The sequence below is a fragment of the Heterodontus francisci genome, chromosome 44, assembly GCF_036365525.1.
Source record: "Heterodontus francisci isolate sHetFra1 chromosome 44, sHetFra1.hap1, whole genome shotgun sequence".
Lineage (NCBI taxonomy): Eukaryota > Metazoa > Chordata > Chondrichthyes > Heterodontiformes > Heterodontidae > Heterodontus > Heterodontus francisci.
In genome coordinates, this window is record NC_090414.1 from 25527395 (window position 1) to 25553204 (window position 25810).

At 57.2% G+C, this 25810-nt stretch overlaps 1 protein-coding gene across 3 annotated transcripts in view; it reads left to right on the top strand.

The window, feature by feature from the left end:
• Positions 1 to 1674: 1674 nt before the first annotated feature.
• Positions 1675 to 25810, top strand: part of LOC137355887 (phosphofurin acidic cluster sorting protein 1-like) — a 63113-nt gene continuing 38977 nt past the window's right edge. For all 3 annotated transcript variants that reach the window (XM_068021500.1, XM_068021501.1, XM_068021502.1), the window contains exons 1-9: positions 1675 to 1882; positions 12665 to 12752; positions 13903 to 13992; positions 14170 to 14295; positions 15820 to 15964; positions 17532 to 17623; positions 19227 to 19322; positions 19723 to 19782; positions 22274 to 22431. In XM_068021500.1, coding sequence (XP_067877601.1) covers positions 1773 to 1882; positions 12665 to 12752; positions 13903 to 13992; positions 14170 to 14295; positions 15820 to 15964; positions 17532 to 17623; positions 19227 to 19322; positions 19723 to 19782; positions 22274 to 22431 — 965 coding nt within the window. In that variant the 5' untranslated portion in view covers positions 1675 to 1772. The remainder of the gene's footprint in view (positions 1883 to 12664; positions 12753 to 13902; positions 13993 to 14169; positions 14296 to 15819; positions 15965 to 17531; positions 17624 to 19226; positions 19323 to 19722; positions 19783 to 22273; positions 22432 to 25810) is intronic.

Sequence of the window (25810 nt, forward strand, 5' to 3'; positions counted from 1 at the left end):
AATGTACACGGTCCGGTGTGTGTGTAATGTACACGGTCCGGTGTGTCTGTAATGTACACGGTCCGGTGTGTGTGTAATGTACACGGTCCGGTGTGTGTGTAATGTACACGGTCCGGTGTGTGTGTAATGTACACGGTCCGGTGTGTGTGTAATGTACACGGTCCGGTGTGTCTGTAATGTAGACGGTCCGGTGTGTCTGTAATGTAGACGGTCCGGTGTGTGTGTAATGTACACGGTCCGGTGTGTGTGTAATGTACACGGTCCGGTGTGTGTGTAATGTACACGGTCCGGTGTGTGTGTAATGTACACGGTCCGGTGTGTGTGTAATGTACACGGTCCGGTGTGTCTGTAATGTACACGGTCCGGTGTGTGTGTAATGTACACGGTCCGGTGTGTCTGTAATGTACACGGTCCGGTGTGTGTGTAATGTACACGGTCCGGTGTGTCTGTAATGTACACGGTCCGGTGTGTGTGTAATGTACACGGTCCGGTGTGTGTGTAATGTACACGGTCCGGTGTGTGTGTAATGTACACGGTCCGGTGTGTCTGTAATGTAGACGGTCCGGTGTGTCTGTAATGTAGACGGTCCGGTGTGTGTGTAATGTGCACGGTCCGGTGTGTGTGTAATGTGCACGGTCCGGTGTGTCTGTAATGTAGACGGTCCGGTGTGTCTGTAATGTAGACGGTCCGGTGTGTCTGTAATGTAGACGGTCCGGTGTGTCTGTAATGTACACGGTCCGGTGTGTGTGTAATGTGCACGGTCCGGTGTGTCTGTAATGTAGACGGTCCGGTGTGTCTGTAATGTAGACGGTCCGGTGTGTCTGTAATGTAGACGGTCCGGTGTGTGTGTAATGTACACGGTCCGGTGTGTGTGTAATGTGCACGGTCCGGTGTGTGTGTAATGTGCACGGTCCGGTGTGTGTGTAATGTGCACGGTCCGGTGTGTGTGTAATGTGCACGGTCCGGTGTGTGTGTAATGTACACGGTCCGGTGTGTGTGTAGTGTACACGGTCCGGTGTGTGTGTAATGTACACGGTCCGGTGTGTGTGTAATGTACACGGTCCGGTGTGTGTGTAATGTACACGGTCCGGTGTGTGTGTAATGTACACGGTCCGGTGTGTGTGTAATGTACACGGTCCGGTGTGTGTGTAATGTACACGGTCCGGTGTGTGTGTAATGTACACGGTCCGGTGTGTCTGTAATGTACACGGTCCGGTGTGTGTGTAATGTAGACGGTCCGGTGTGTGTGTAATGTACACGGTCCGGTGTGTGTGTAATGTACACGGTCCGGTGTGTGTGTAATGTACACGGTCCGGTGTGTGTGTAATGTACACGGTCCGGTGTGTGTGTAATGTACACGGTCCGGTGTGTCTGTAATGTACACGGTCCGGTGTGTGTGTAATGTAGACGGTCCGGTGTGTGTGTAATGTACACGGTCCGGTGTGTGTGTAATGTACACGGTCCGGTGTGTGTGTAATGTACACGGTCCGGTGTGTGTGTAATGTACACGGTCCGGTGTGTGTGTAATGTACACGGTCCGGTGTGTGTGTAATGTACACGGTCCGGTGTGTGTGTAATGTACACGGTCCGGTGTGTGTGTAATGTACACGGTCCGGTGTGTGTGTAATGTACACGGTCCGGTGGTTCGGGTTTCCGCTTCCTCCGTGTGTGTGAATCCGGAACCAGCGCTGGAAGCGGAGATTCACATTCAGACTCAGACTGAGAGTCAGACCCGCTCCGGCTCCCGGCTCCCGGCTCCCGGTGCTGCCGCTATGGCCGACAAGCCGCACCGTTCGGCCCCGGGTTCTGCCCCGAGACCCGTCCACATGAACCTATTTGCCACCTGGGAGATCGACCGATCCTCGCCCAGCTGCGTCCCCAGGTAAGAGGCTCCTGGGCCGGGGAACGACTCGGAGCGGGGCCGCCGCCTCCCTCAATCTCCCCCTCAGTCTTCTCCCCCTCCCCCTGTCCCCCCTCAATCCCCCCCTGTCCCCCTCCCCCTGTCCCCCCTCAATCCCCCCCTGTCCCCCCTCAATCCCCCATCCCCCCTTCCCTGTCTCTCTCTCTCCTTCTCTCTCTCTCTCCCCTTCCCCCGTCTCTCTGTCTCTCTCTCTCCTTCTCTCTCTCTCTCTCCCCTTCCCCCGTCTCTCTGTCTCTCTCTCTCCTTCCCTCTCATTCCCCCCTTCCCTGTCTCTCTCTCTCCTTCTCTCTCTCTCTCTCTCCCCTTCCCCCGTCTCTCTGTCTCCCTCATTCCCCCCTTCCCTGTCTCTCTCTCCCCTTCTCTTTCTCTTTTTGTCTCTGCTCTCTCCTTCCCTCCCCTTCCCTTTCTCTCTTTGTCTCTGCTCTCTCTCCAATTCTCTCTCTCCCCCCTCCCTCGTTCTCCTCTCTGTCATGCTCGCTTTCCCCCTTCCCTTTCTTGATCCCTTCTCTTTGTCTCTCTCTCTCCCCCATTCTTCCCTCCTCACTCAGCTCCTCCATTCTACAAACTCCAAAACTCTTCCCCACCCTCCTCACCCTTCGCTGCATCACCCCCTCAAGATGCAACTCTCTGCCCCCCCCCCCCCCCCCCCACATCGTGTTCGGGTATGGGGAGGGGTCTGGTATTGGGATCTACTCTGAATGTGACTTGCAGGTTGATAGGTAAATTGTCCCTAGTGTAGGTAGGTGGTAGGAGAATGGTGGGGATGTGGTAGAGAATATGGGGTTAATGTAGGATTAGTATAAATGGGTGACACAGACTTGATGGACCGAAGGGCCTGTTTCAGTGCTGTATCTCTCTATGACTCGACGTTGAGTTTTCTTCAGTCCAAACATTGATTGCTGATGTATACAGCAGCTTTATCAATGTGCACATGCAGGTCTTGTGCGTCTGCTGATGTGTACTTGTGTGGTTTTTGTGCCTTGTGTGTCTGCGTGCATGTGTGCAAGAGTCTGCGTGGATGCGAAAGTCTGCATGTGAGATTTTGCATGCGAAAATCTGCATCTGCGAGAGTCTGCATGTACGTGAGAGACTGTGCGCACAAGAGTCTATGTGTATGTGCGAGACTGTGCATGCGACTCTGCGTGTACTTGTGAGACTGCGTGCATGAGAGTCTGCGATTACGAGTCTGCGTGTACGTGTGAGACTGTATGCACGAGAGTCTGCATGTGTGTATGAGAGTGTGCGCATGAGAGTCTGCATGTATGAAAGTCTGCGTGTACTTGCAGGACTGTGCGCACGAGAGTCTGCATGTGCGTATGAGAGTGTGCGCACGAGAGTTTGCGTGTACGTGTGAGACTGTGTGCACGAGAGTTTGCGTGTACGTGTGAGACTGTGTGCACGAGAGTTTGCGTGTACGTGTGAGACTGTGTGCACGAGAGTTTGCGTGTACGTGTGAGACTGTGTGCACGAGAGTTTGCGTGTACGCGTGAGACTGTGTGCATGAGAGTTTGCGTGTACGCGTGAGACTGTGTGCACGAGAGTTTGCGTGTAAGTGTGAGACTGTGTGCACGAGAGTTTGCGTGTAAGTGTGAGACTATGCGCACAAGAGTCAGCGTGTACAAGAGTCTGCATGTACACGCGAGACTGCGCATGACAGTCTGTGTATGAGACTCTGCGTGCACAAGCGAGACTATGTGCATTAGAGTCTGCGTGTACGTACGAAACTGCGCACGAGAGACTGCGTGTACAAGAGTCTGTGTGTGTGTGTGAACGGGATTGGGGACCAGTCTGTGTCTCGACCTCGTGTTTCGTGCAGTCTGTTATCAGGAGGGGCCATATTGTCTCTCCCCATCCCCTGCGCCCCCAACCTCAAGTGTGTCATGGACCAGCTCATGCCTGCTCTCACTTGACATCCTATCCACACTCAGCTACCTTTCAACAGGGGTCACTGGGCAGCAATCAGGAGCTGGAACCTGGGGCTACTGAGGTGAGATGGAGCCATGACAGGGGGCTTAGTAGAACACAGGGAGCTGCAGCCTGGACTCTTGCTGTGCTGTGTGTGTAGGGGGTTTAGTACCAGATTGAGGAGAGAGTTTGGACAGTGTGTTGATTCTAACAGATGGTCCATGGGTTTATATAATCACAGGCCCCAGTGACAGGTACGTGACTGCGGGATAGCATCACCTCATTGATTACACTTGTTTATCGTCACTTGTTCTATATTTGTCGACCTCAGCTGAGGCTCGAAGCCATGCAGGGTGGTAAGGACACTGCGCACTGATGATAATCCCCTGAGAGCCCTCTCACGGTTTCACCAGAAGCCGTGCTTCCCATAGCAGTCATCAGCGGCTCGCAATTTCACACTCTCTCTCTCTCTCTCTCTCTCTCTCTCTCTCACCTCTCAGTCAGCTGGGCACAGGCTCAAGCCCCAGATTCCAGGCCGACAATCCTGCTACTGATGGTCAGTACTGAGAGAGTTCCGCACTGTCGGAGGGTCAGTACTGAGGGAGTGCCGCACTGTCGGAGGGTCAGTACTGAGGGAGTGCCACACTGTCGGAGGGTCAGTACTGAGGGAGTGCCGCACTGTCGGAGGGTCAGTACTGAGGGAGTGCCGCACTGTCGGAGGGTCAGTACTGAGGGAGTGCCGCACTGTCGGAGGGTCAGTACTGAGGGAGTGCCGCACTGTCGGAGGGTCAGTACTGAGGGAGTGCCGCACTGTCGGAGGGTCAGTACTGAGGGAGTGCCGCACTGTCGGAGGGTCAGTACTGAGGGAGTGTCGCACTGTCGGAGGGTCAGTACTGAGGGAGTGCCGCACTGTCGGGGGGTCAGTACTGAGGGAGTGCCGCACTGTCGGAGGGTCAGTACTGAGGGATCGCCGCACTGTCGGAGGGTCAGTACTGAGGGAGTGCCGCACTGTCGGAGGGTCAGTACTGAGGGAGTGCCGCACTGTCGGAGGGTCAGTACTGAGGGAGTGCCGCACTGTCGGAGGGTCAGTACTGAGGGAGCGCTGCACTGTCGGAGGGTCAGTACTGAGGGAGTGCCGCACTGTCGGAGGCTCAGTACTGAGGGAGTGCCACACTGTCAGAGGGTCAGTACTGAGGGAGTGCTGCACTGTCAGAGGGTCAGTACTGAGAGAGTGCCGCACTGTCGGAGGGTCAGTACTGAGGGAGTGCCGCACTGTCGGAGGGTCAGTACTGAGGGAGTGCCGCACTGTCGGAGGGTCAGTACTGAGGGAGTGCCGCACTGTCGGAGGGTCAGTACTGAGGGAGTGCCGCACTGTCGGAGGGTCAGTACTGAGGGAGTGCCGCACTGTCGGAGGGTCAGTACTGAGGGAGTGTTGCACTGTCGGAGGGTCAGTACTGAGGGAGTGCCACACTGTCGGAGGGTCAGTACTGAGGGAGTGCCGCACTGTCGGAGGGTCAGTACTGAGGGAGTGCCGCACTGTCGGAGGGTCAGTACTGAGGGAGTGCCGCACTGTCGGAGGGTCAGTACTGAGGGAGTGCCGCACTGTCGGAGGGTCAGTACTGAGGGAGTGTCGCACTGTCGGAGGGTCAGTACTGAGGGAGTGCCGCACTGTCGGGGGGTCAGTACTGAGGGAGTGCCGCACTGTCGGAGGGTCAGTACTGAGGGATCGCCGCACTGTCGGAGGGTCAGTACTGAGGGAGTGCCGCACTGTCGGAGGGTCAGTACTGAGGGAGTGCCGCACTGTCGGAGGGTCAGTACTGAGGGATCGCCGCACTGTCGGAGGGTCAGTACTGAGGGAGTGTCGCACTGTCGGAGGGTCAGTACTGAGGGAGTGCCACACTGTCGGGGGGTCAGTACTGAGGGAGTGCCGCACTGTCGGAGGGTCAGTACTGAGGGAGTGCCGCACTGTCGGAGGGTCAGTACTGAGGGAGTGCCGCACTGTCGGAGGGTCAGTACTGAGGGAGTGCCGCACTGTCGGAGGGTCAGTACTGAGGGAGTGCCGCACTGTCGGAGGGTCAGTACTGAGGGAGTGCCGCACTGTCGGAGGCTCAGTACTGAGGGAGTGCCACACTGTCGGAGGGTCAGTACTGAGGGTGTGCCACACTGTCGGGGGCTCAGTACTGAGGGAGTGCCACACTGTCGGAGGCTCAGTACTGAGGGAGTGCCACACTGTCGGAGGGTCAGTACTGAGGGAGTGCCGCACTGTCGGAGGGTCAGTACTGAGGGAGTGCCGCACTGTCAGAGGGTCAGTACTGAGGGAGTGCCGCACTGTCGGAGGGTCAGTACTGAGGGAGTGCCGCACTGTCGGAGGGTCAGTACTGAGGGAGTGCCACACTGTCGGAGGCTCAGTACTGAGGGAGTGCCACACTGTCGGAGGCTCAGTACTGAGGGCGTGCCACACTGTCGGGGGGTCAGTACTGAGGGTGTTGCTCACTGACATTTATATAGCACCTTCAACATAATACAACATCCAAGTTAGTGTAAATCAGACAGAATTTGACCCCGAGCCACATCAGGAGATATTAGGGACAGGCGATCAAAAGCTCGGTCAAAGAGGTTGGTTTTTAAGGAGCGTCTTAAAGGAGGAGAGAGAGAGGCGGAGAGGTTTAGGGAGGGAATTCCAGAGCTTAGGGCCCCAGGCAGCTGAAGGCACGGCCGCCAATGGTGGAGCGATGGGAATCGGGGGATGGACAAGAGGCCGGAATTGGAGGAGCGCAGAGATCTCGGAGGGTTGTAGGGGCTGGAGGAGGTTTCAGAGATAGGGAGGGTTGTCGGGGCTGGAGGAGGTTACAGAGATAGGGAGGGTTGTCCGGGCTGGAGGAGGTTACAGAGATAGGGAGGGTTGTAGGGGCTGGAGGAGGTTACAGAGATAGGGAGGGTTGTTGGGGTTGGAGGAGGTTACAGAGATAGGGAGGGTTGTCCAGGCTGGAGGAGGTTACAGAGATAGGGAGGGTGGTAGGGGCTGAAGGAGATTACTGAGATAGGGAGGGTTGTCCGGGCTGGAGGAGGTTACAGAGATAGGGAGGGTGGTAGGGGCTGGAGGAGGTTACAGTGATAGGGAGGGTGGTAGGGGCTGGAGGAGGTTACAGAGATAGGGAGGGTTGTCCGGGCTGGAGGAGGTTACAGAGATAGGGAGAGTTGTAGGGGCTGGAGGAGGTTACAGTGATAGGGAGGGTGGTAGGGGCTGGAGGAGGTTACAGAGATAGGGAGGGTTGTCCGGGCTGGAGGAGGTTACAGAGATAGGGAGTGTTGTAGGGGCTGGAGGAGGTTACAGAGGTCGGGAAGCGTGAAGGACATGGAGACTTCTGATTAGTGAGTCCGTTGATGAATGTTTGGTAAGATATTTGACTGTATGGGGCATCACAGTTGAGCTCATACCTGTCCCTGTACTGGTGGCCATGCATAACTTTGCACCTGGACTCACTGGACGGTAATCAGGAGCAGGGAGCCGAACTGATGTATATTACTCCTCTCCCTCGCCTGAGGCTCACACCTCCAACTGCCCACTCCCTCACCCATCACCCTGACCCCGTACCTCCACCACTAATACGCTCTGCTAACCCAGGCCCTTCGTGTCCACGCAGGGTGAGATCAGCTGGGAGGGGGGAGGGGGGGTTGCATGGGTGCGGTTATACCCACCCACCGCTCGCTCTCGAGGCCAGGCCCTCCCGGTCATAAACAGCCCTCAGCACCAGAGGACAAGGGGGGAAAGGGGTGTGTGCGGGCGGGAGGGACCGCTGGGACGTTGCAAGTTATTCGACCTGGGGAGGTTGGTGAGGGGAGATTAAAATCCACCCTCGGCAAATCCCGTGATGCCCCGAGAGGGATTTAACTTGCTTGTGTTTACCCAGCGAAAGGGGTCCGGGGCAGGCAGGGTGAGTGGGGTTGTTCCTGTGAGAGTCTTTCACCTCTGGGCACATTGCTGCTATCTGCTAACTTCCTCTACCCTCCGCAGTCGGCCTCCCTGAGACCTGAGGTTTGCTTTGCTTCCTGTGTGTGTGTATACCACTGCCGGTCTCTCTCTCTCTGTCTCTTTCTCTCTCACTCACACATAAGGCATCTCGACTTGTGAACTGATGCAATCTGACCCTCTCTCCCCTCCCGTCACCCCTCCCCCTCTCATTCTGACAGTGGAGACCCCAGTCTCCAGCCACAGCTAACGTTCTTTGTTGACAGTCGGGTTGACATCCTGTAACCCAGCATCCTCTGCTTGGTTCTGGCTCAGCTCCAGACCAGCTGTCCCTTTTTTGTCGAAAGTTTCGAAATTGATTTGGTGGATATGCAAGTGAAAGCCTCTGGAAACAACTTCCCACACTCCTTCCGAACTTCCTGTTGGGGTGGTCCGAGTATTTGAACAATTTATCCCCAGGGTTTCCTCCTACATCAGACTTTCGCTGATTCCACCTGGGTTTGGTCTGGAACTCTACATTCGGAGAGCTTCTCTCTCTCACACAAACAGCGCCAAATGAACAACTTGTTGGGGTCTTCTCATCTTCACCCTCCTCCCTTGGGGGGAACGGTGGGAAGTCATGAAGGGAATCGCAGGCTTTTTAACAACAAAGTCAGATCAGGACATGAACATTCCCTCAGTGCTTGTCACCATCTTTATCCCATCCTGTAGCCATGACTCAGTGGGGATCACTCTTCCCACTGTCGGAGGGTCAGTACTGAGGGAGTGCCGCACTTTCGGAGGGTCAGTACTGAGGGAGTGCCGCACTGTCGGAGGGTCAGTACTGAGGGAGTGCCGCACTGTCGGAGGGTCAGTACTGAGGGAGTGCCGCACTGTCGGAGGGTCAGTACTGAGGGAGTGCCGCACTGTCGGAGGGTCAGTACTGAGGCAGTGCCGCACTGTCGGAGGGTCAGTACTGAGGCAGTGCCGCACTGTCGGAGGGTCAGTACTGAGGGAGTGCCGCACTGTCGGAGGGTCAGTACTGAGGGAGTGCCGCACTGTCGGAGGGTCAGTACTGAGGGAGTGCCGCACTGTCGGAGGGTCAGTACTGAGGGAGTGCCGCACTGTCGGAGGGTCAGTACTGAGGGAGTGCTGCACTGTCGGAGGGTCAGTACTGAGGGAGTGCTGCACTGTCGGAGGGTCAGTACTGAGGGAGTGCCGCACTGTCGGAGGGTCAGTACTGAGGGAGTGCCGCACTGTCGGAGGGTCAGTACTGAGGGAGTGCCGCACTGTCGGAGGGTCAGTACTGAGGGAGTGCCGCACTGTCGGAGGGTCAGTACTGAGGGAGTGCCGCACTGTCGGAGGGTCAGTACTGAGGCAGTGCCGCACTGTCGGAGGGTCAGTACTGAGGGAGTGCCGCACTGTCGGAGGGTCAGTACTGAGGGAGTGCCGCACTGTCGGAGGGTCAGTACTGAGGGAGTGCTGCACTGTCGGAGGGTCAGTACTGAGGGAGTGCTGCACTGTCGGAGGGTCAGTACTGAGGGAGTGCTGCACTGACGGAGGGTCAGTACTGACGGAGGGTCAGTACTGAGGGAGTGCTGCACTGTCGGGGGGGTCAGTACTGAGGGAGCGCCGCACTGACGGAGGGTCAGTACTGAGGGAGCGCCGCACTGTCGGAGAGTCAGTACTGAGGGAGTGCCGCACTGTCGGAGAGTCAGTACTGAGGGAGTGCCGCACTGTCGGAGGGTCAGTACTGAGGGAGCGCCGCACTGTCGGAGGGTCAGTACTGAGGGAGCGCCGCACTGTCGGAGGGTCAGTACTGAGGGAGCGCCGCACTGTCGGAGGGTCAGTACTGAGGGAGTGCCGCACTGTCGGAGGGTCAGTACTGAGGGAGTGCCGCACTGTCGGAGGGTCAGTACTGAGGGAGCGCCGCACTGTCGGAGGGTGAGGGAGTGCCGCACTGTCGGAGGGTCAGTACTGAGGGAGTGCCGCACTGTCGGAGGGTCAGTACTGAGGGAGCGCCGCACTGTCGGAGGGTCAGTACTGAGGGAGTGCCGCACTGTCGGAGGGTCAGTACTGAGGGAGTGCCGCACTGTCGGAGAGTCAGTACTGAGGGAGTGCTGCACTGTCGGAGGGTCAGTACTGAGGGAGTGCTGTACTGTCAGAGGTGCTGTCTTTCAGATGAGACATTAAACCGAGGCCCCCGTTTGCCCCCTCGGGTGGGTGTAAAAGATCCCACGGCCACTATTGGAAGAAGAGCAGGGGAGTTCTCCCCGGTGTCCTGGGGACAATATTTATCCCTCAACCAACATCACTAAAAACAGATGATCCGGGTCATTATCACATTGCTGTTTGTGGGATCTTACTGTGCACAAATTGGAGTTGTTCTTTATAGGGTTTTATGGGGTGGGGGGCTGGTAGTTCCTATACAGTGGGAGGGGTTTACGGTCTTCACAATCCATCTGATTGGGTGGGGGGAGGAGGTGGTCACCTCCACCCAGCAGACATGAGTGTCCCACTGGGTGTTGTCCTGGAATTCTGATGTGGAATTCCAGTCTCCAGTGGCTGGAGCTGTCGACATCAGGCCCTGCATCTTCTGACCCCGAGGTGGGATCAGCTGGAGATTGTGTTGGGTACGAGGTGAGGGAATGGGGAAATCTCCTGCTCCCGACTATAATGAACTCATCCCTGTTAAAGACTCTGGGGTGGAGGATGAGGCATCCCATGGACTAACAGCCTGTCGAGACTTGCTGTTGAATTTGTCTGTGTGAAGGGCAGGGAATTGGGTGGGGGGTGCGGGGGCATGGGGGCAAACGCATCCGTAACCAGACCAGCAGAGAGAGTGCCTCCAGCAAAGTTCCAGGTTACCACTGTCTGATAAACCAGGATCCCTGAGAGAGGAGACTCACTGGGGGATGAGGGCTGGGCTGACAATCCCTGCTCTGCACAGAGTTATATTAAAAACTGTTCCCTCCTTCAGCTGCACAGCCCGGCCCTAGAGGGGGTGCAGGAAATAACTGGCAGCGGGCAAGTGCCAGACTGCTTGTAAACAAGCTGTTGTTATGTTCCAACAGAAGTACAGCTCCATGTGGGACTCTGTGCTCTGTAGGAGAGAGATTTTGTGAGAGAGATGCAATACACAGGGAGTGGCAGAGCAAGACGGAGCAAGATAGGGAAATGTCAAAATCTTTCTGAAAAGCCAAATATAACAGCTGCATTTATAACCCGAGTAACCCCCTTCCTGAATCCCTGTCTGTCCCTCCCCTCTCCCTCCTCCCACTGTCTCTCCCCCCCCTCCCACTGTCTCTCCCCCCCTCCCACTGTCTCTCCCCCCCTCCCACTGTCTCTCCCCCCCTCCCGCTGTCTCTCCCCCCCTCCCGCTGTCTCTCCCCCCCTCCCGCTGTCTCTCCCCCCCTCCCGCTGTCTCTCCCCCCCTCCCGCTGTCTCTCCCCCCCTCCCGCTGTCTCTCCCCCCCTCCCGCTGTCTCTCCCCCCCTCCCGCTGTCTCTCCCCCCCCTCCCGCTGTCTCTCCCCCCCCTCCCGCTGTCTCTCCCCCCCCTCCCGCTGTCTCTCCCCCCCCTCCCGCTGTCTCTCCCCCCTCTCCCGCTGTCTCTCCCCCCCTCCCGCTGTCTCTCCCCCCCTCCCGCTGTCTCTCCCCCCCTCCCGCTGTCTCTCCCCCCCTCCCGCTGTCTCTCCCCCCCTCCCGCTGTCTCTCCCCCCCTCCCGCTGTCTCTCCCCCCCTCCCGCTGTCTCTCCCCCCCTCCCGCTGTCTCTCCCCCCCTCCCGCTGTCTCTCCCCCCCTCCCGCTGTCTCTCCCCCCCTCCCGCTGTCTCTCCCCCCCTCCCGCTGTCTCTCCCCCCCTCCCGCTGTCTCTCCCCCCCTCCCGCTGTCTCTCCCCCCCTCCCGCTGTCTCTCCCCCCCTCCCGCTGTCTCTCCCCCCCTCCCGCTGTCTCTCCCCCCCTCCCGCTGTCTCTCCCCCCCTCCCGCTGTCTCTCCCCCCCTCCCGCTGTCTCTCCCCCCCTCCCGCTGTCTCTCCCCCCCTCCCGCTGTCTCTCCCCCCCTCCCGCTGTCTCTCCCCCCCTCCCGCTGTCTCTCCCCCCCTCCCGCTGTCTCTCCCCCCCTCCCGCTGTCTCTCCCCCCCTCCCGCTGTCTCTCCCCCCCTCCCGCTGTCTCTCCCCCCCTCCCGCTGTCTCTCCCCCCCTCCCGCTGTCTCTCCCCCCCTCCCGCTGTCTCTCCCCCCCTCCCGCTGTCTCTCCCCCCCTCCCGCTGTCTCTCCCCCCCTCCCGCTGTCTCTCCCCCCCTCCCGCTGTCTCTCCCCCCCTCCCGCTGTCTCTCCCCCCCTCCCGCTGTCTCTCCCCCCCTCCCGCTGTCTCTCCCCCCCTCCCGCTGTCTCTCCCCCCCTCCCGCTGTCTCTCCCCCCCTCCCGCTGTCTCTCCCCCCCTCCCGCTGTCTCTCCCCCCCTCCCGCTGTCTCTCCCCCCCTCCCGCTGTCTCTCCCCCCCTCCCGCTGTCTCTCCCCCCCTCCCGCTGTCTCTCCCCCCCTCCCGCTGTCTCTCCCCCCCTCCCGCTGTCTCTCCCCCCCTCCCGCTGTCTCTCCCCCCCTCCCGCTGTCTCTCCCCCCCTCCCGCTGTCTCTCCCCCCCTCCCGCTGTCTCTCCCCCCCCTCCCACTGTCTCTCCCCCCCCTCCCACTGTCTCTCCCCCCCCTCCCACTGTCTCTCACCCCCCCTCCCGTCCCTCCCCTCTCCCCCTCCCCTGTCCCGCCCCTTTCTGTCTCCATGGTCACATTGTTGGGATATGGGGCGGGTACAGCGAATGCCCTCCAGCGTCTGACCCTCCGGCGTCTCGCCCTCCAGCGTCTCACCCTCTCGCTCTCTCTCCTCCTCCTGACAGGTTGTTCAGTCTGACGTTAAAGAAGCTACTCGTGTTGAAGGAGTTGGACAAGGATCTCAATTCTGTGGTGATCGCGGTCAAACTGCAGGTGAGAATGTGCTCACTTCACCATGGGAGATGGCTTCTTCTCATGGAGCCAGCAGGGATTGGGGCCAAGGGCTGCGGGGATTAGGATCTGCAGGAATTTGGGGTCTGCGAGGATTGCGGATGGGGCTGGGGTCTGCGGGATTGGGGGGTGCTGTCTGCAGAAATTGGGAGGCCAGGATCTGCAGGGATTGGGGGATGGGGTCTGTGTGGATTGGGAGGGGTCGGGGTCTATGGGGATTGGAGGGTTAGGGTCTGTGGGGAATGGGAGGGGGTGGGGTCGGTGGGGATTGGGAGGGGTCAGGATCTGTGGGGATTGGGAGGGGGCGGGGTCCGCGGTGTTGAGGGTCTGGGGTCTGCAGCAATTGGGAGGGGGCCGGGTCTGTGGGGCTTGGGGGGCACGGTCTGTGGGGGGGTTTGGGAGAGGGCGGGGTATGTGGGGCTGGGGGTCTGGGGTCTGTAGGGATGAGTGAGGGGGCGGGGTTTGTGGGGATCGAGTTCTGGGTCTGTGGGGATTGGGAGGGGGTCCGGGTCTGTGGGGATAGGGAGGGGTCGGGGAATGTGGGTATTGGGAGGATGCGGTTTCTGTGGGGATTGGGAGGGGGCGGCGTCTGTGGGGATTGGGAGGGGGCGGCGTCTGTGGGGATTGGGAAGGGGCGGCGTCTGTGGGGATTGGGAGGGGGCGGCGTCTGTGGGGATTGGGAGGGGGCGGGGTCTGTGTGGATCGAGGTCTGGGTCTGTCGGGATGAGTGAGGGGGCGGGGTCTGTGGGGATCGAGTTCTGGGTCTGTGGGGATTGGGAGGGGGTCCGGGTCTGTGGGGATAGGGAGGGGTCGGGGAATGTGGGGATTGGGAGGATGCGGTTTCTGTGGGGATTGGGAGGGGGCGGGGTCTCTGGGGATTGGGAGGGGGCGGGGTCTCTGGGGATTGGGAGGGGGCGGGGTCTGTGGGGATTGGGAGGGGACGGGGTCTGTGGGGATTGGGAGGGGACGGGGTCTGTGGGGATTGGGAGGGGGCGGGGTCTGTGGGGATTGGGAGGGGGCGGGGTCTCTGGGGATTGGGAGGGGGCGAGGTCTGTGGGGATTGGGAGGGGGCGGTCTCAGTTTCTGGGCTGTGTAAATTTTCTAATGTCTCTCTCTCTCTCTCGAGTTGCAGGGGTCCAAGCGCGTGCTGAGATCCAATGAGATTCCTCTCCCGACCAGCAGCCTGATGGAGACAGATCTGCAGCTGACCTTTTCCCTGCAGGTACCAGCTGACATTTCTCTCTCCTCTCCCAGCAGTGCGAAAGACGGGGAGGTGGGTGAGAGGGAGGTGGCTGAGCGGGGGAGCGAGGTGAAAGGTTGTTGAGGGTGGGTGTGGGGGCGAGGTGGGAGGGGGTAATTTGGATTCACTGATGCTGGTTTCTTCATGTTTTGTCTCCAGTATCCACATTTCCTGAAGAGAGACGCCAACAAACTACAGATAATGTTACAGAGGAGGAAGAGATACAAAAATCGCACAATCCTCGGCTATAAAACACTGGCAGTCGGGCTCATCAACATGGCCGAGGCAAGTACTGGGGGGGACAGAAACCTCCCGACCTCTCACTCTCCTGCCCCAGCCTCGATCGTGCTGTTCTGCCTGGCCTCACTTCTCGTATTTGCACATGCTCTCTCTCTCTCTCACTCACTCACTCTCTTCGCCCTTCCCCACCAATCTCACAACTTGCCCCCGTCTTCATTTTAAAATCCTCATCCTCCAGTTCAAATCATCCCATGGCCTCCTTGCCCCGTCCCTATCTCTATAACCTCCTCGCCCCCTCCCTATCTCTATAACCTCCTCGCCCCCTCCCTATCTCTGTAATCTCCTCCAGCCCCTCCCTATCTCTGTAATCTCCTCCAGCCCCGATAACCCTCCCTATCTCTGTAACCTCCTCCAGACCCTACAACCCTCCCTATCTCTGTAACCTCCTCCAGCCCCTACAACCCTCCCTATCTCTGTAACCTCCTCCAGCCCCTACAACCCTCCCTATCTCTGTAACCTCCTCCAGCCCCTACTACCCTCCCTATCTCTGTAATCTCCTCCAGCCCCTACAACCCTCCCTATCTATGTAACCTCCTCCAGCCCCTACAACCCTCCCTATCTCTGTAACCTCCTCCAGCCCCTACAACCCTCCCTATCTCTGTAATCTCCTCCAGCCCCTACAACCCTCCCTATCTCTGTAATCTCCTCCAGCCCCTACAACCCTCCCTATCTCTGTAACCTCCTCCAGCCCCTACAACCCTCCCTATCTCTGTAACCTCCTCCAGCCCCTACAACCCTCCCTATCTCTATAACCTCCTCCAGCCCCTACAACCCTCCCTATCTCTCTAACCTCCTCCAGCCCCTACAACCCTCCCTATCTCTCTAACCTCCTCCAGCCCCTACAACCCTCCCTATCTCTGTAACCTCCTCTAGCCCCTACAACCCTCCCTATCTCTCTAACCTCCTCCAGCCCCTACAACCCTCCCTATCTCTCTAACCTCTTCCAGCCCCTATAACCCTCCCTATCTCTGTAACCTCCTCCAGCCCCTACAACCCTCCCTATCTCTGTAACCTCCTCCAGCCCCTACAACCCTCCCTATCTCTGTAACCTCCTCTGGCCCCTACAACCCTCCGAGATCTCTTTGCTCCTCCAATTCCGGCCTCTTGTCCATCCCCCGATTCCCATCGCTCCACCATTGGCGGCCGTGCCTTCAGCTGCCTGGGGCCCTAAGCTCTGGAAATCGGCGACATGTTTAGATAGAGGATCTGGATCGGCGCAGACTTGGAAGGCCGAAAGGCCTGTTCCTGTGCTGTAATTTTCTTTGTTCTTTGGAATTCCCTCCCTAAACCTCTCCGCCTCTCTCTCTCCTCCTTTAAGACGCTCCTTAAAACCGACTTCTTTGCCCGAGCTTTTGGTCGCCTGTCCCTAATATCTCCTTATGTGGCTCGGGGTCTGATTTATGCTCCTGTGATGCGCATTGGAATGTTTTTAGTTAAAGGCGCTGTTTAAATGCACATTGTTGATTCAGGTCCGAGTTCACCCTCTATTGACCTTTGCACTCTTTCCAGGTGATGCAGCATCCCAGTGAAGGTGGACAGGTACTTGGTCTCCATAGCAACGTCAAGGAAGCTTCAGTGCTTGTTGCTGAAGTGAGGATTTACTCTTTGTCCAGTCAGCCCATTGACCATGAAGGCCCGAAAGTGAAGATGTCAGGTGGGTGTATTTATTCCGCTGCCTCTCCCTGTGGTTGCAGGGTCCACGGTTACGGGCCACTCTCGGGAACCTCAACAGGAGTGGGTTTAAGGAGTGAATATCAACGTGGATAGTTGACTGTGGGGGGCATCGCTGCTCAGCCTTCACAAGCTGCGCACTTTAGATTTGTCATCAGACAAGTGGTCAGGAGCAGGAGCCCAGGCTGATTATTGTAATCTCTCCCTCCTGCCCAGCCCAATGAGGCAAATTCTAGCCCTTAGTTGTTGCACCAGGTGAGATCAGTCACTCAGCACAGGCTGGGAATGAAGCCTGGGCCTTTCCTGCCCTCCGCAGCCCACTCCCCCCCCCCATTGAGCTGCTGTACATCTTATCGAGCCTGGCATCGAGGTTCTGTTTGCCTTGACGTACCAGACCCAGAGATCCTGTGGCTCTCTCCCACTGGCATTGTGGTGAGACTCAGAAAGATTAATTTCCAGGACATTTCCGGGAGAAAGGTTATTCAGGGCATAAAACATAAATGTTTTGTTTCCATTTTCTTTTAGCACTTGAGCTGTTTATTAGTCAGAAAAATACCAGAGATGAGCAGTTTAAAAAAAAATGCTATTTGACCGAGTGGGGCTGTAAGGGGCAGGTGGTCATGTGATGAAATCTCCGGGAGATTATATTAAATGGCAGAAATTTAAAGAGGATTTAGAGACAGAGAGACCTGATGGGGTCAGTGTACACAAATCTGTGGAGGTGATGGGACAAGCTGAGAGGCTGTGTTAAAAACAAATATAGAATCCTTGGCTTTATTAACAGATGCATAGAGGACACAAGACGTTATATTAAACCTTTATAAATCACTGGGTTCTCCCCCAGCTGGAGAATTGTGTCCAATTCCGGACCCCGCACTTTCAGGAGGATGTCAAGGCCTTGGAGAGGGTGTGGAGGAGATTTACTGGAATGGTCCCAGGGATGAGGGACTTCAGTTAATGTGGAGAGACTGGGAGAAGCTGGGATTGTTCTCCTTAGAGCAGAGAAGGTTAAGGGGAGATTTAATCGAGACGTTCAAAATCAGGAAGGGTTTTGATGGAGTAAATAAGGAGAAACTGTTTCCAGTGGCAGGAGGGTCGGTAACCAGAGAGACACAGATTGAAGAGAATTGGTAAAAGAACCAGAGGGGGAGATGAGGAGAATTTTTTTTACACAGTGAGTAGTTGTGATCTGGAACGCGCTGCCTGAAAGGGCGGTGGAAGCAGATTCAATAGTAACTTTCAAAAGGGAATTGGATAAATAGTTGAAAAGGAGAAATTTGCAGGACTGTGGGTGAGAGAGCAGGGGGGGAGTGGGACTGATTGGATAGATCTTTCAAAGAGCCAGCACAAGCATGATGGGCTGAAGGGCCTCCTCCTGTGATGAACATTCTGTGAATACATCAAACCAGAGTTGGTAACTAGCGAGATCCAGTGCTGTTTCAGGACCACCATGTTTACATTACGTTAGCTGCCTGTTGATTGCCTGAAGGAAATTGGGACACGGTTGAATTGTGTGTGTGAGGCTGAGGGATTGGTTGTGTTCTCTGCAGATCGATCCCCGGACATCGACAATTACTCGGAGGAGGAGGATGACAGTTTCTCATCAGAGCAGGAAGTCAGTGATGACCCGTTACACGGACAGGTAATTCCAGAATCTTCCAGCTTGGGATAGACCTTCCTATATTATCCACCTTAAGATGCTGACTCTCACTGGGGTACGGGTTCCACACACACTGACTCTCACTGGGGTACGGGTCCCACACACACTGACTCTCACTGGGGTACGGGTCCCACACACACTGACTCTCACTGGGGTACGGGTCCCACACACACTGACTCTCACTGGGGTACGGGTCCCACACACACTGACTCTCACTGGGTTACGGGTCCCACACACGCTGACTCTCACTGGGGTATGGGTCCCACACACACTGACTCTCACCGGGGTACGGGTCCCACACACACTGACTCTCACTGGGGTACGGGTCCCACACACACTGACTCTCACTGGGGTACGGGTCCCACACACACTGACTCTCACTGGGTTACGGGTCCCACACACGCTGACTCTCACTGGGTTACGGGTCCCACACACGCTGACTCTCACTGGGGTACGGGTCCCACACACACTGACTCTCACTGGGGTACGGGTCCCACACACACTGACTCTCACTGGGGTACGGGTCCCACACACACTGACTCTCACTGGGGTACGGGTCCCACACACACTGACTCTCACTGGGGTACGGGTCCCACACACACTGACTCTCACTGGGGTACGGGTCCCACACACACTGACTCTCACTGGGATACGGGTCCCACACACACTGACTCTCACTGGGGTACGGGTCCACAGACACTGACTCTCACTGGGGTACGGGTTCCCCACACACTGACTCTCACTGGGGTACGGGTTCCCCACACACTGACTCTCACTGGGGTACGGGTTCCACACACACTGACTCTCACTGGGGTACGGGTTCCACACACACTGACTCTCACTGGGGTACGGGTTCCACACACACTGACTCTCACTGGGGTACGGGTTCCACACTCACTGACTCTCACTGGGGTACGGGTCCCACACACACTGACTCTCACTGGGGTACGTGTCCCACACACACTGACTCTCACTGGGGTACGGGTCCCACACACACTGACTCTCACTGGGGTACGGGTCCCACACACACTGACTCTCACTGGGGTACGGGTTCCCCACACACTGACTCTCACTGGGGTACGGGTTCCACACACACTGACTCTCACTGGGGTACGGGTCCCACACACACTGACTCTCACTGGGGTACGTGTCCCACACACACTGACTCTCACTGGGGTACGGGTCCCACACACACTGACTCTCACTGGGGTACGGGTTCCACACACACTGACTCTCACTGGGGTACGGGTTCCACACACACTGACTCTCACTGGGGTACGGGTCCCACACACACTGACTCTCACTGGGGTACGGGTTCCACACACACTGACTCTCACTGGGGTACGGGTTCCCCACACACTGACTCTCACTGGGGTACGGGTCCCACATGCACTGACTCTCACTGGGGTACGGGTCCCACATGCACTGACTCTCACTGGGGTACGGGTCCCACACACACTGACTCTCACTGGGGTACGGGTCCCACACACACTGACTCTCACTGGGGTACAGGTCCCACATGCACTGACTCTCACATTAAGCATGATGACAACTGACCAAAGATCCTGTTTTTTTTTTTTTGAAGGATTTGTATTTTGAAGACGAGGATCTGAGGAAACGGAAGAAGGCACGAAGGAAACTGCCAAACTCGGCCGCTATCTCGCGTGCAGGAATCAGCAATGTAAGGATAGCCTGACTGGTCATTGGTCATTGGTCATTGGTCATTGGTGTGCCGATAGGTCATTGTGGACTGGGCTGTTTGGTGGAGGACTGTAATTGGGCTGTGGAGGCTGGACTGAGTCCTAGCTGAGTTATGGATTACCCTGTGTCCCTGTCCGCTAGATTGCTTTAAACATCGGGATAAAGGATGCCAGATTCTGGGGTTCGGGTGAAGGGAAGGACAGTGATTATCTCTGTGTTCAATCCGTCTCTGAGCCATGGGAGTTGGAGAGCTCCCTGGACAGGGAACAGGCAGCACGAGCAATTCAGATATAATCTGGGGATGAATTTGTCAGGGGAAAAATGATCAGAAAGACTTTGATTTTTGCTGTGTTTGAATTAATCTTCTATTTATTTTACAGCAACAAAATATTAAACAGAAGTTTGTGGCTTTACTCAAGAGATTCAGAGTCTCAGACGAGGTGAGTTCTTTGTCAATTTAAATCAACAGATACTGAGACTCAAACATTCACACTCCTCACTCACTCACACTCACTCTCTCACTCTCACTCACTTACTCACTCACTCACTGATACATCCTCTCTCACACACTCTGACACATACTCATACACTTTCACTGGTCTCCCGCCCGCTCGCCCACCCACACGCTCACTCAGTCGCCCACCCGCCCACCCACTCATCTGCCTGCCCACCCACTCGCCCACCCACCCACACACACACTCACCTACCCGCCCACTCACTCACTCACTCACTCACTCGCTCGCTCGCCCGCCCACCTGCAAAGACCTGGAAAATGGAGTATAATGTGGGAAAGTGTGAAATTGTCCATTTTGGCTGGAGGAATAAAAAAGAAGCATATTATCTAAATGGTGAGAGGATGCAAAGGAATCTGGGTGTCCTAGTGCACGAATCGCAAAAGGTTAGTATGCAGGTACAGCGAGTAATTAGGAAAGTTAATAAAATGTTATCGTTTATTGCAAGGGGAATTGAATATAAAAGTAGGGAGGCTATACTTCAGCTATACAGGGCATTGGTGAGACCACATCTGGAGTACTGTGTACAGTATTGGTCTCCTTATTTAAGCAAGGATGTAAATGTGTTGGAGGCAGTTCAGAGAAGGTTTATTAGACTAACACCTGGAATGGACAGGTTGTCTTATGAGGAAAGGTTGGACAGGCCCGGCTTGTATCCATTGGAGTTTAAAAGAGTAAGAGGCGTGGCTTTGTCAGGGGGGAGATCGTGTCTAACAAACTTGATTGAATTTTTCGAGGAGGTGACTAGATGTGTAGATGAGGGTAAAGCAGTTGATGTAGTCTACATGGACTTCAGTAAGGCTTCTGATAAGGTCCCGCATGGGAGATTGGTTAAGAAGGTAAGAACCCATGGGATCCAGGGCAATTTGGCAAATTGGATCCAAAATTGGCTTAGTGGCAGGAGGCAGAGGGTGATGGTCGAGTGGAAGTCTGTGACCAGTGGGGTACCACAGGGATCGGTGCTGGGACCCTTGCTGTTTGTAGTGTACATTAATGATTTAGACATGAATATAGGAGGTATGATCAGTAAGTTTGCAGATGACACGAAAATTGGTGGTGTCGTAAATAGTGAGGAGGAAAGCCTTAGATTACAGGACGATATAGATGGGCTGGTAAGATGGGCGGAGCAGTGGCAAATGGAATTTAATCCTGAGAAGTGTGAGGTGATGCATTTTGGGAGGACTAACATGGCAAGGGACCCTTGGAAATACAGAGGGATACTTGCCTTTATTAGCCAAGGCACAGAATATAAGAGCAGGAAGGTTATGATGGAGCTGTATAAAACGCTAGTTAGGCCACAGCTGGAGTACTGTGTACAGTTCTGGTCACCACACTATAGGAAGGATGTGATTGCACTGGAGAGGGTGCAGAGGAGATTCACCAGGATGTTGCCTGGGCTGGACCATTTCAGCTATGAAGAGAGACTGGATAGACTAGGGTTGTTTTCCTTCGAGCAGAGAAGGCTGAGGGGGGACCTGATTGAGGTATACAAAATTATGAGGGGCATTGATAGGTTAGATAGGAGGAAACTTTTTTCCCTTAGCGGAGGTGTCAATAACCAGGGGGCAAAGATTTAAGGTTAGGGGCAGGAGGTTTAGAGGGGATTTGAGGAAGAAGATTTTCACCCAGAAGGTGGTTGGAATCTGGAACACACTGTCTGAAGGGGTGGTGGAGGCAGGAACCCTCACAACATTTAAGAAGTATTCAGATGAGCACTTGAAATGTCATAGCATACAAGACTACGGGCCAAGTGCTGGGAAATGGGATTAGAATAGATAGGTGCTTGATGGCCAGCACAGACATGATGGGCCGAAGGGTCTGTTACTGTGCTGTATAACTCTAAGACTTGCTTGAAGCATATAAGATCCTGAGGGGTCTTGACAGGGTGGATGTGGAAAGGATGTTTCCTCTTGTGGAAGAATCTAGAACTAGGGGTCATTGTTAAAAATAAGGGGTCACCCATTTAAGACAGATGAGAAATTTTTTCTCTGAGGATTGTGAGTCTTTGGAATTCTCTTTCTCAAAAGGCGGTGGAAGCAGAGTCTTTGAATATTTTGAAAGCAGAGGTAGAGAGATTGTTGATATGGGGATAAAAGGTTTTCGGGAGTAGCTGGGAGTTGAAGTGACTATCAGGTCAGCCATGATCCTATTGAATGGTGGAGCAGGCTCGAGGGGCCCAGGGGCATTCTCCTGCTCCAATTTTGTATGTACACATACAGACACACAGCAGGAAAGGCCTCGGCTGCGTCACCGGCCCTAGTGCTGTTAGCTGATCTCACCCTGCACACCGAGTACAGATCCTGTTCCCTGGTTGTGTCTCTGTAGCTGGACGTTAAGGTTGGTGAATGACCCTTGTTGTTAAGTTAGCCGTTGGGCCTGGCCTAGGCTGATGTGGGGTTCCTTTCCTCTTTTCTATCAGGTGCTTGCCCTGGAACACGTGTCGACAGAGCAGATTCAGGAGGTCGAGGAGGACCTGGACTTGCTGTACGACAGTCTGGAGTTGTACAACCCGAGTGACAGCGGCCCCGAGATGGAGGAGACCGAGAGCGTCGTCAGCACCCCAAAGCCTAAGCTAAAGTATATGAGCCCCCTGATTATCGGGTGTAGTTAGAGCATCTAGTCCAGTGTTGAGGAACTGCATCAGCGGCTGGCACCATGGATAATGAGAAACTTCATTCAACCTTTCTCCCCGATTAGAGAGGGTTTTACTCGTAAGGATTTCAGTTATCTGCTTGCTCCCAGGGAAGTTCCAGGCCGCTTGAGGCCTGCTCCCAAGGAAGCTCCTGGATCCTCGAGGCCTGCTCCCAGGGAAGCTCCTGGATCCTCGAGGCCTGCTCCCAGGGAAGCTCCTGGATCCTCGAGGCCTGCTCCCAGGGAAGCTCCTGGATCCTCGAGGCCTGCTCCCAGGGAAGCTCCTGGATCCTCGAGGCGTGCTCCCAGGGAAGCTCCTGGATCCTCGAGGCCTGCTCCCAGGGAAGCTCCTGGATCCTCGAGGCCTGCTCCCAGGGAAGCTCCTGGATCCTCGAGGCCTGCTCCCAGGGAAGCTCCTGGATCCTCGAGGCCTGCTCCCAGGGACGTTCCAGGCCTCTTGAGGCCTGCTCCCAAGGAAGCTCCTGGATCCTCGAGGCCTGCTCCCAGGGAAGCTCCTGGATCCACGAGGCCTGCTCCCAAGGAAGCTCCTGGATCCTCGAGGCCTGCTCCCAGGGAAGCTCCTGGATCCTCGAGGCCTGCTCCCAGGGAAGTTCCAGGCCTCTTGAGGTCTGCACCCAAGAAGCTCCTGGCTCCTCGAGGCCTTCTTCCAGGGAAGCTCCTGGATCCTCGAGGCCTGCTCCCAGGGAAGCTCCTGGATCCTCGAGGCCTGCTCCCAGGGAAGCTCCTGGATCCTCGAGGCCTGCTCCCAAGGAAGCTCCTGGATCCTCGAGGCCTGCTCCCAGGGAAGCTCCTGGATCCTCGAGGCCTGCTCCCAAGGAAGCTCCTGGATCCTCGAGGCCTGCTCCCAGGGAAGCTCCTGGATCCTCGAGGCCTGCTCCCAGGGAAGTTCCAGGCCTCTTGAGGTCTGCACCCAGGAAGCTCCTGGCTCCTCGAGGCCTGCTCCCAGGGAAGCTCCTGGATCCTTGAGGCCTGCTTCCAGGGAAGCTCCTGGATCCTTGAGGCCTGCTCCCAGGGAAGCTCCTGGATCCTCGAGGCCTGCTCCCAGGGAAGCTCCTGGATCCTCGAGGCCTGCTCCCAGGGACGTTCCAGGCCTCTTGAGGCCTGCTCCCAAGGAAGCTCCTGGATCCTCGAGGCCTGCTCCCAAGGAAGCTCCTGGATCCTCGAGGCCTGCTCCCAGGGAAGCTCCTGGATCCTCGAGGCCTGCTCCCAAGGAAGCTCCTGGATCCTCGAGGCCTGCTCCCAGGGAAGCTCCTGGATCCTCGAGGCCTGCTCCCAGGGAAGTTCCAGGCCTCTTGAGGTCTGCACCCAAGAAGCTCCTGGCTCCTCGAGGCCTGCTTCCAGGGAAGCTCCTGGATCCTCGAGGCCTGCTCCCAGGGAAGCTCCTGGATCCTCGAGGCCTGCTCCCAGGGAAGCTCCTGGATCCTCGAGGCCTGCTCCCAAGGAAGCTCCTGGATCCTCGAGGCCTGCTCCCAGGGAAGCTCCTGGATCCTCGAGGCCTGCTCCCAAGGAAGCTCCTGGATCCTCGAGGCCTGCTCCCAGGGAAGCTCCTGGATCCTCGAGGCCTGCTCCCAGGGAAGTTCCAGGCCTCTTGAGGTCTGCACCCAGGGAAGCTCCTGGCTCCTCGAGGCCTGCTCCCAGGGAAGCTCCTGGCTCCTCGAGGCCTGCTCCCAAGGAAGCTCCTGGCTCCTCGAGGCCTGCTCCCAAGGAAGCTCCTGGCTCCTCGAGGCCTGCTCCCAAGGAAGCTCCTGGCTCCTCGAGGCCTGCTCCCAAGGAAGCTCCTGGCTCCTCGAGGCCTGCTCCCAAGGAAGCTCCTGGCTCCTCGAGGCCTGCTCCCAAGGAAGCTCCTGGCTCCTCGAGGCCTGCTCCCAAGGAAGCTCCTGGCTCCTCGAGGCCTGCTCCCAAGGAAGCTCCTGGCTCCTCGAGGCCTGCTCCCAAGGAAGCTCCTGGCTCCTCGAGGCCTGCTCCCAAGGAAGCTCCTGGCTCCTCGAGGCCTGCTCCCAAGGAAGCTCCTGGCTCCTCGAGGCCTGCTCCCAAGGAAGCTCCTGGCTCCTCGAAGCCTGCTCCCAAGGAAGCTCCTGGCTCCTCGAGGCCTGCTCCCAAGGAAGCTCCTGGCTCCTCGAGGCCAGCTCCCAAGGAAGCTCCTGGCTCCTCGAGGCCTGCTCCCAAGGAAGCTCCTGGCTCCTCGAGGCCTGCTCCCGTAGAGGCTCCTGGCTCCTCGAGGCCTGCTCCCGTAGAAGCTCCTGGCTCCTCGATGCCTGCTCCCAAGGAAGCTCCTGGCTCCTCGAGGCCTGCTCCCAAGGAAGCTCCTGGATCCTCGAGGCCTGCTCCCAAGGAAGCTCCTGGATCCTCGAGGCCTGCTCCCAAGGAAGCTCCTGGCTCCTCGAGGCCTGCTCCCAAGGAAGCTCCTGGCTCCTCGAGGCCTGCTCCCAAGGAAGCTCCTGGCTCCTCGAGGCCTGCTCCCAGGGAAGCTCCTGGCTCCTCGAGGCCTGCTCCCAGGGAAGATCCTGGATCCTCGAGGCCTGCTCCCAGGGAAGCTCCTGGCTCCTCGAGGCCTGCTCTCAAGTAAGCTCCTGGATCCTCGAGGCCTGCTCCCAGGGAAGTTCCTGGATCCTCGAGGCCTGCTCCCAGGGAAGCTCCTGGCTCCTCGAGGCCTGCTCCCAAGGAAGCTCCTGGACCCTCGAGGCCTGCTCCCAGGGAAGTTCCTGGATCCTCGAGGCCTGCTCCCAAGGAAGCTCCTGGATCCTCGAGGCCTGCTCCCATGGAAGCTCCTGGATCCTCGAGGCCTGCACCCAGGGAAGCTCCTGGATCCTCGAGGCCTGCTCCCAGGGAGGCTCCTGGATCCTCGAGGCCTGCTCCCAAGGAAGCTCCTGGATCCTCGAGGCCTGCTCCCAGGGAAGCTCCTGGATCCTCGAGGCCTGCACCCAGGTAAGTTCCTGGATCCTCGAGGCCTGCTCCTAGGGAAGCTTCTGGATCCTCGAGGCCTGCTCCCAGGGAAGCTCCTGGATCCTCGAGGCCTGCTCCCAGGGAAGCTCCTGGATCCTCGAGGCCTGCTCCCAAGGAAGCTCCTGGCTCCTCGAGGCCTGCTCCCAGGGAAGCTCCTGGCTCCTCGAGGCCTGCTCCCAGGGAAGCTCGTGGATCCTCGAGGCCTGCTCTCAGGGAAGTTCCTGGCTTCTGGAGGCCTGCTCCCAAGGAAGCTCCTGGATCCTCGAGGCCTGCTCCCAAGGAAGCTCCTGGATCCTCGAGGCCTGCTCCCAGGGAAGCTCCTGGATCCTCGAGGCCTGCTCCCAGGGAAGCTCCTGGATCC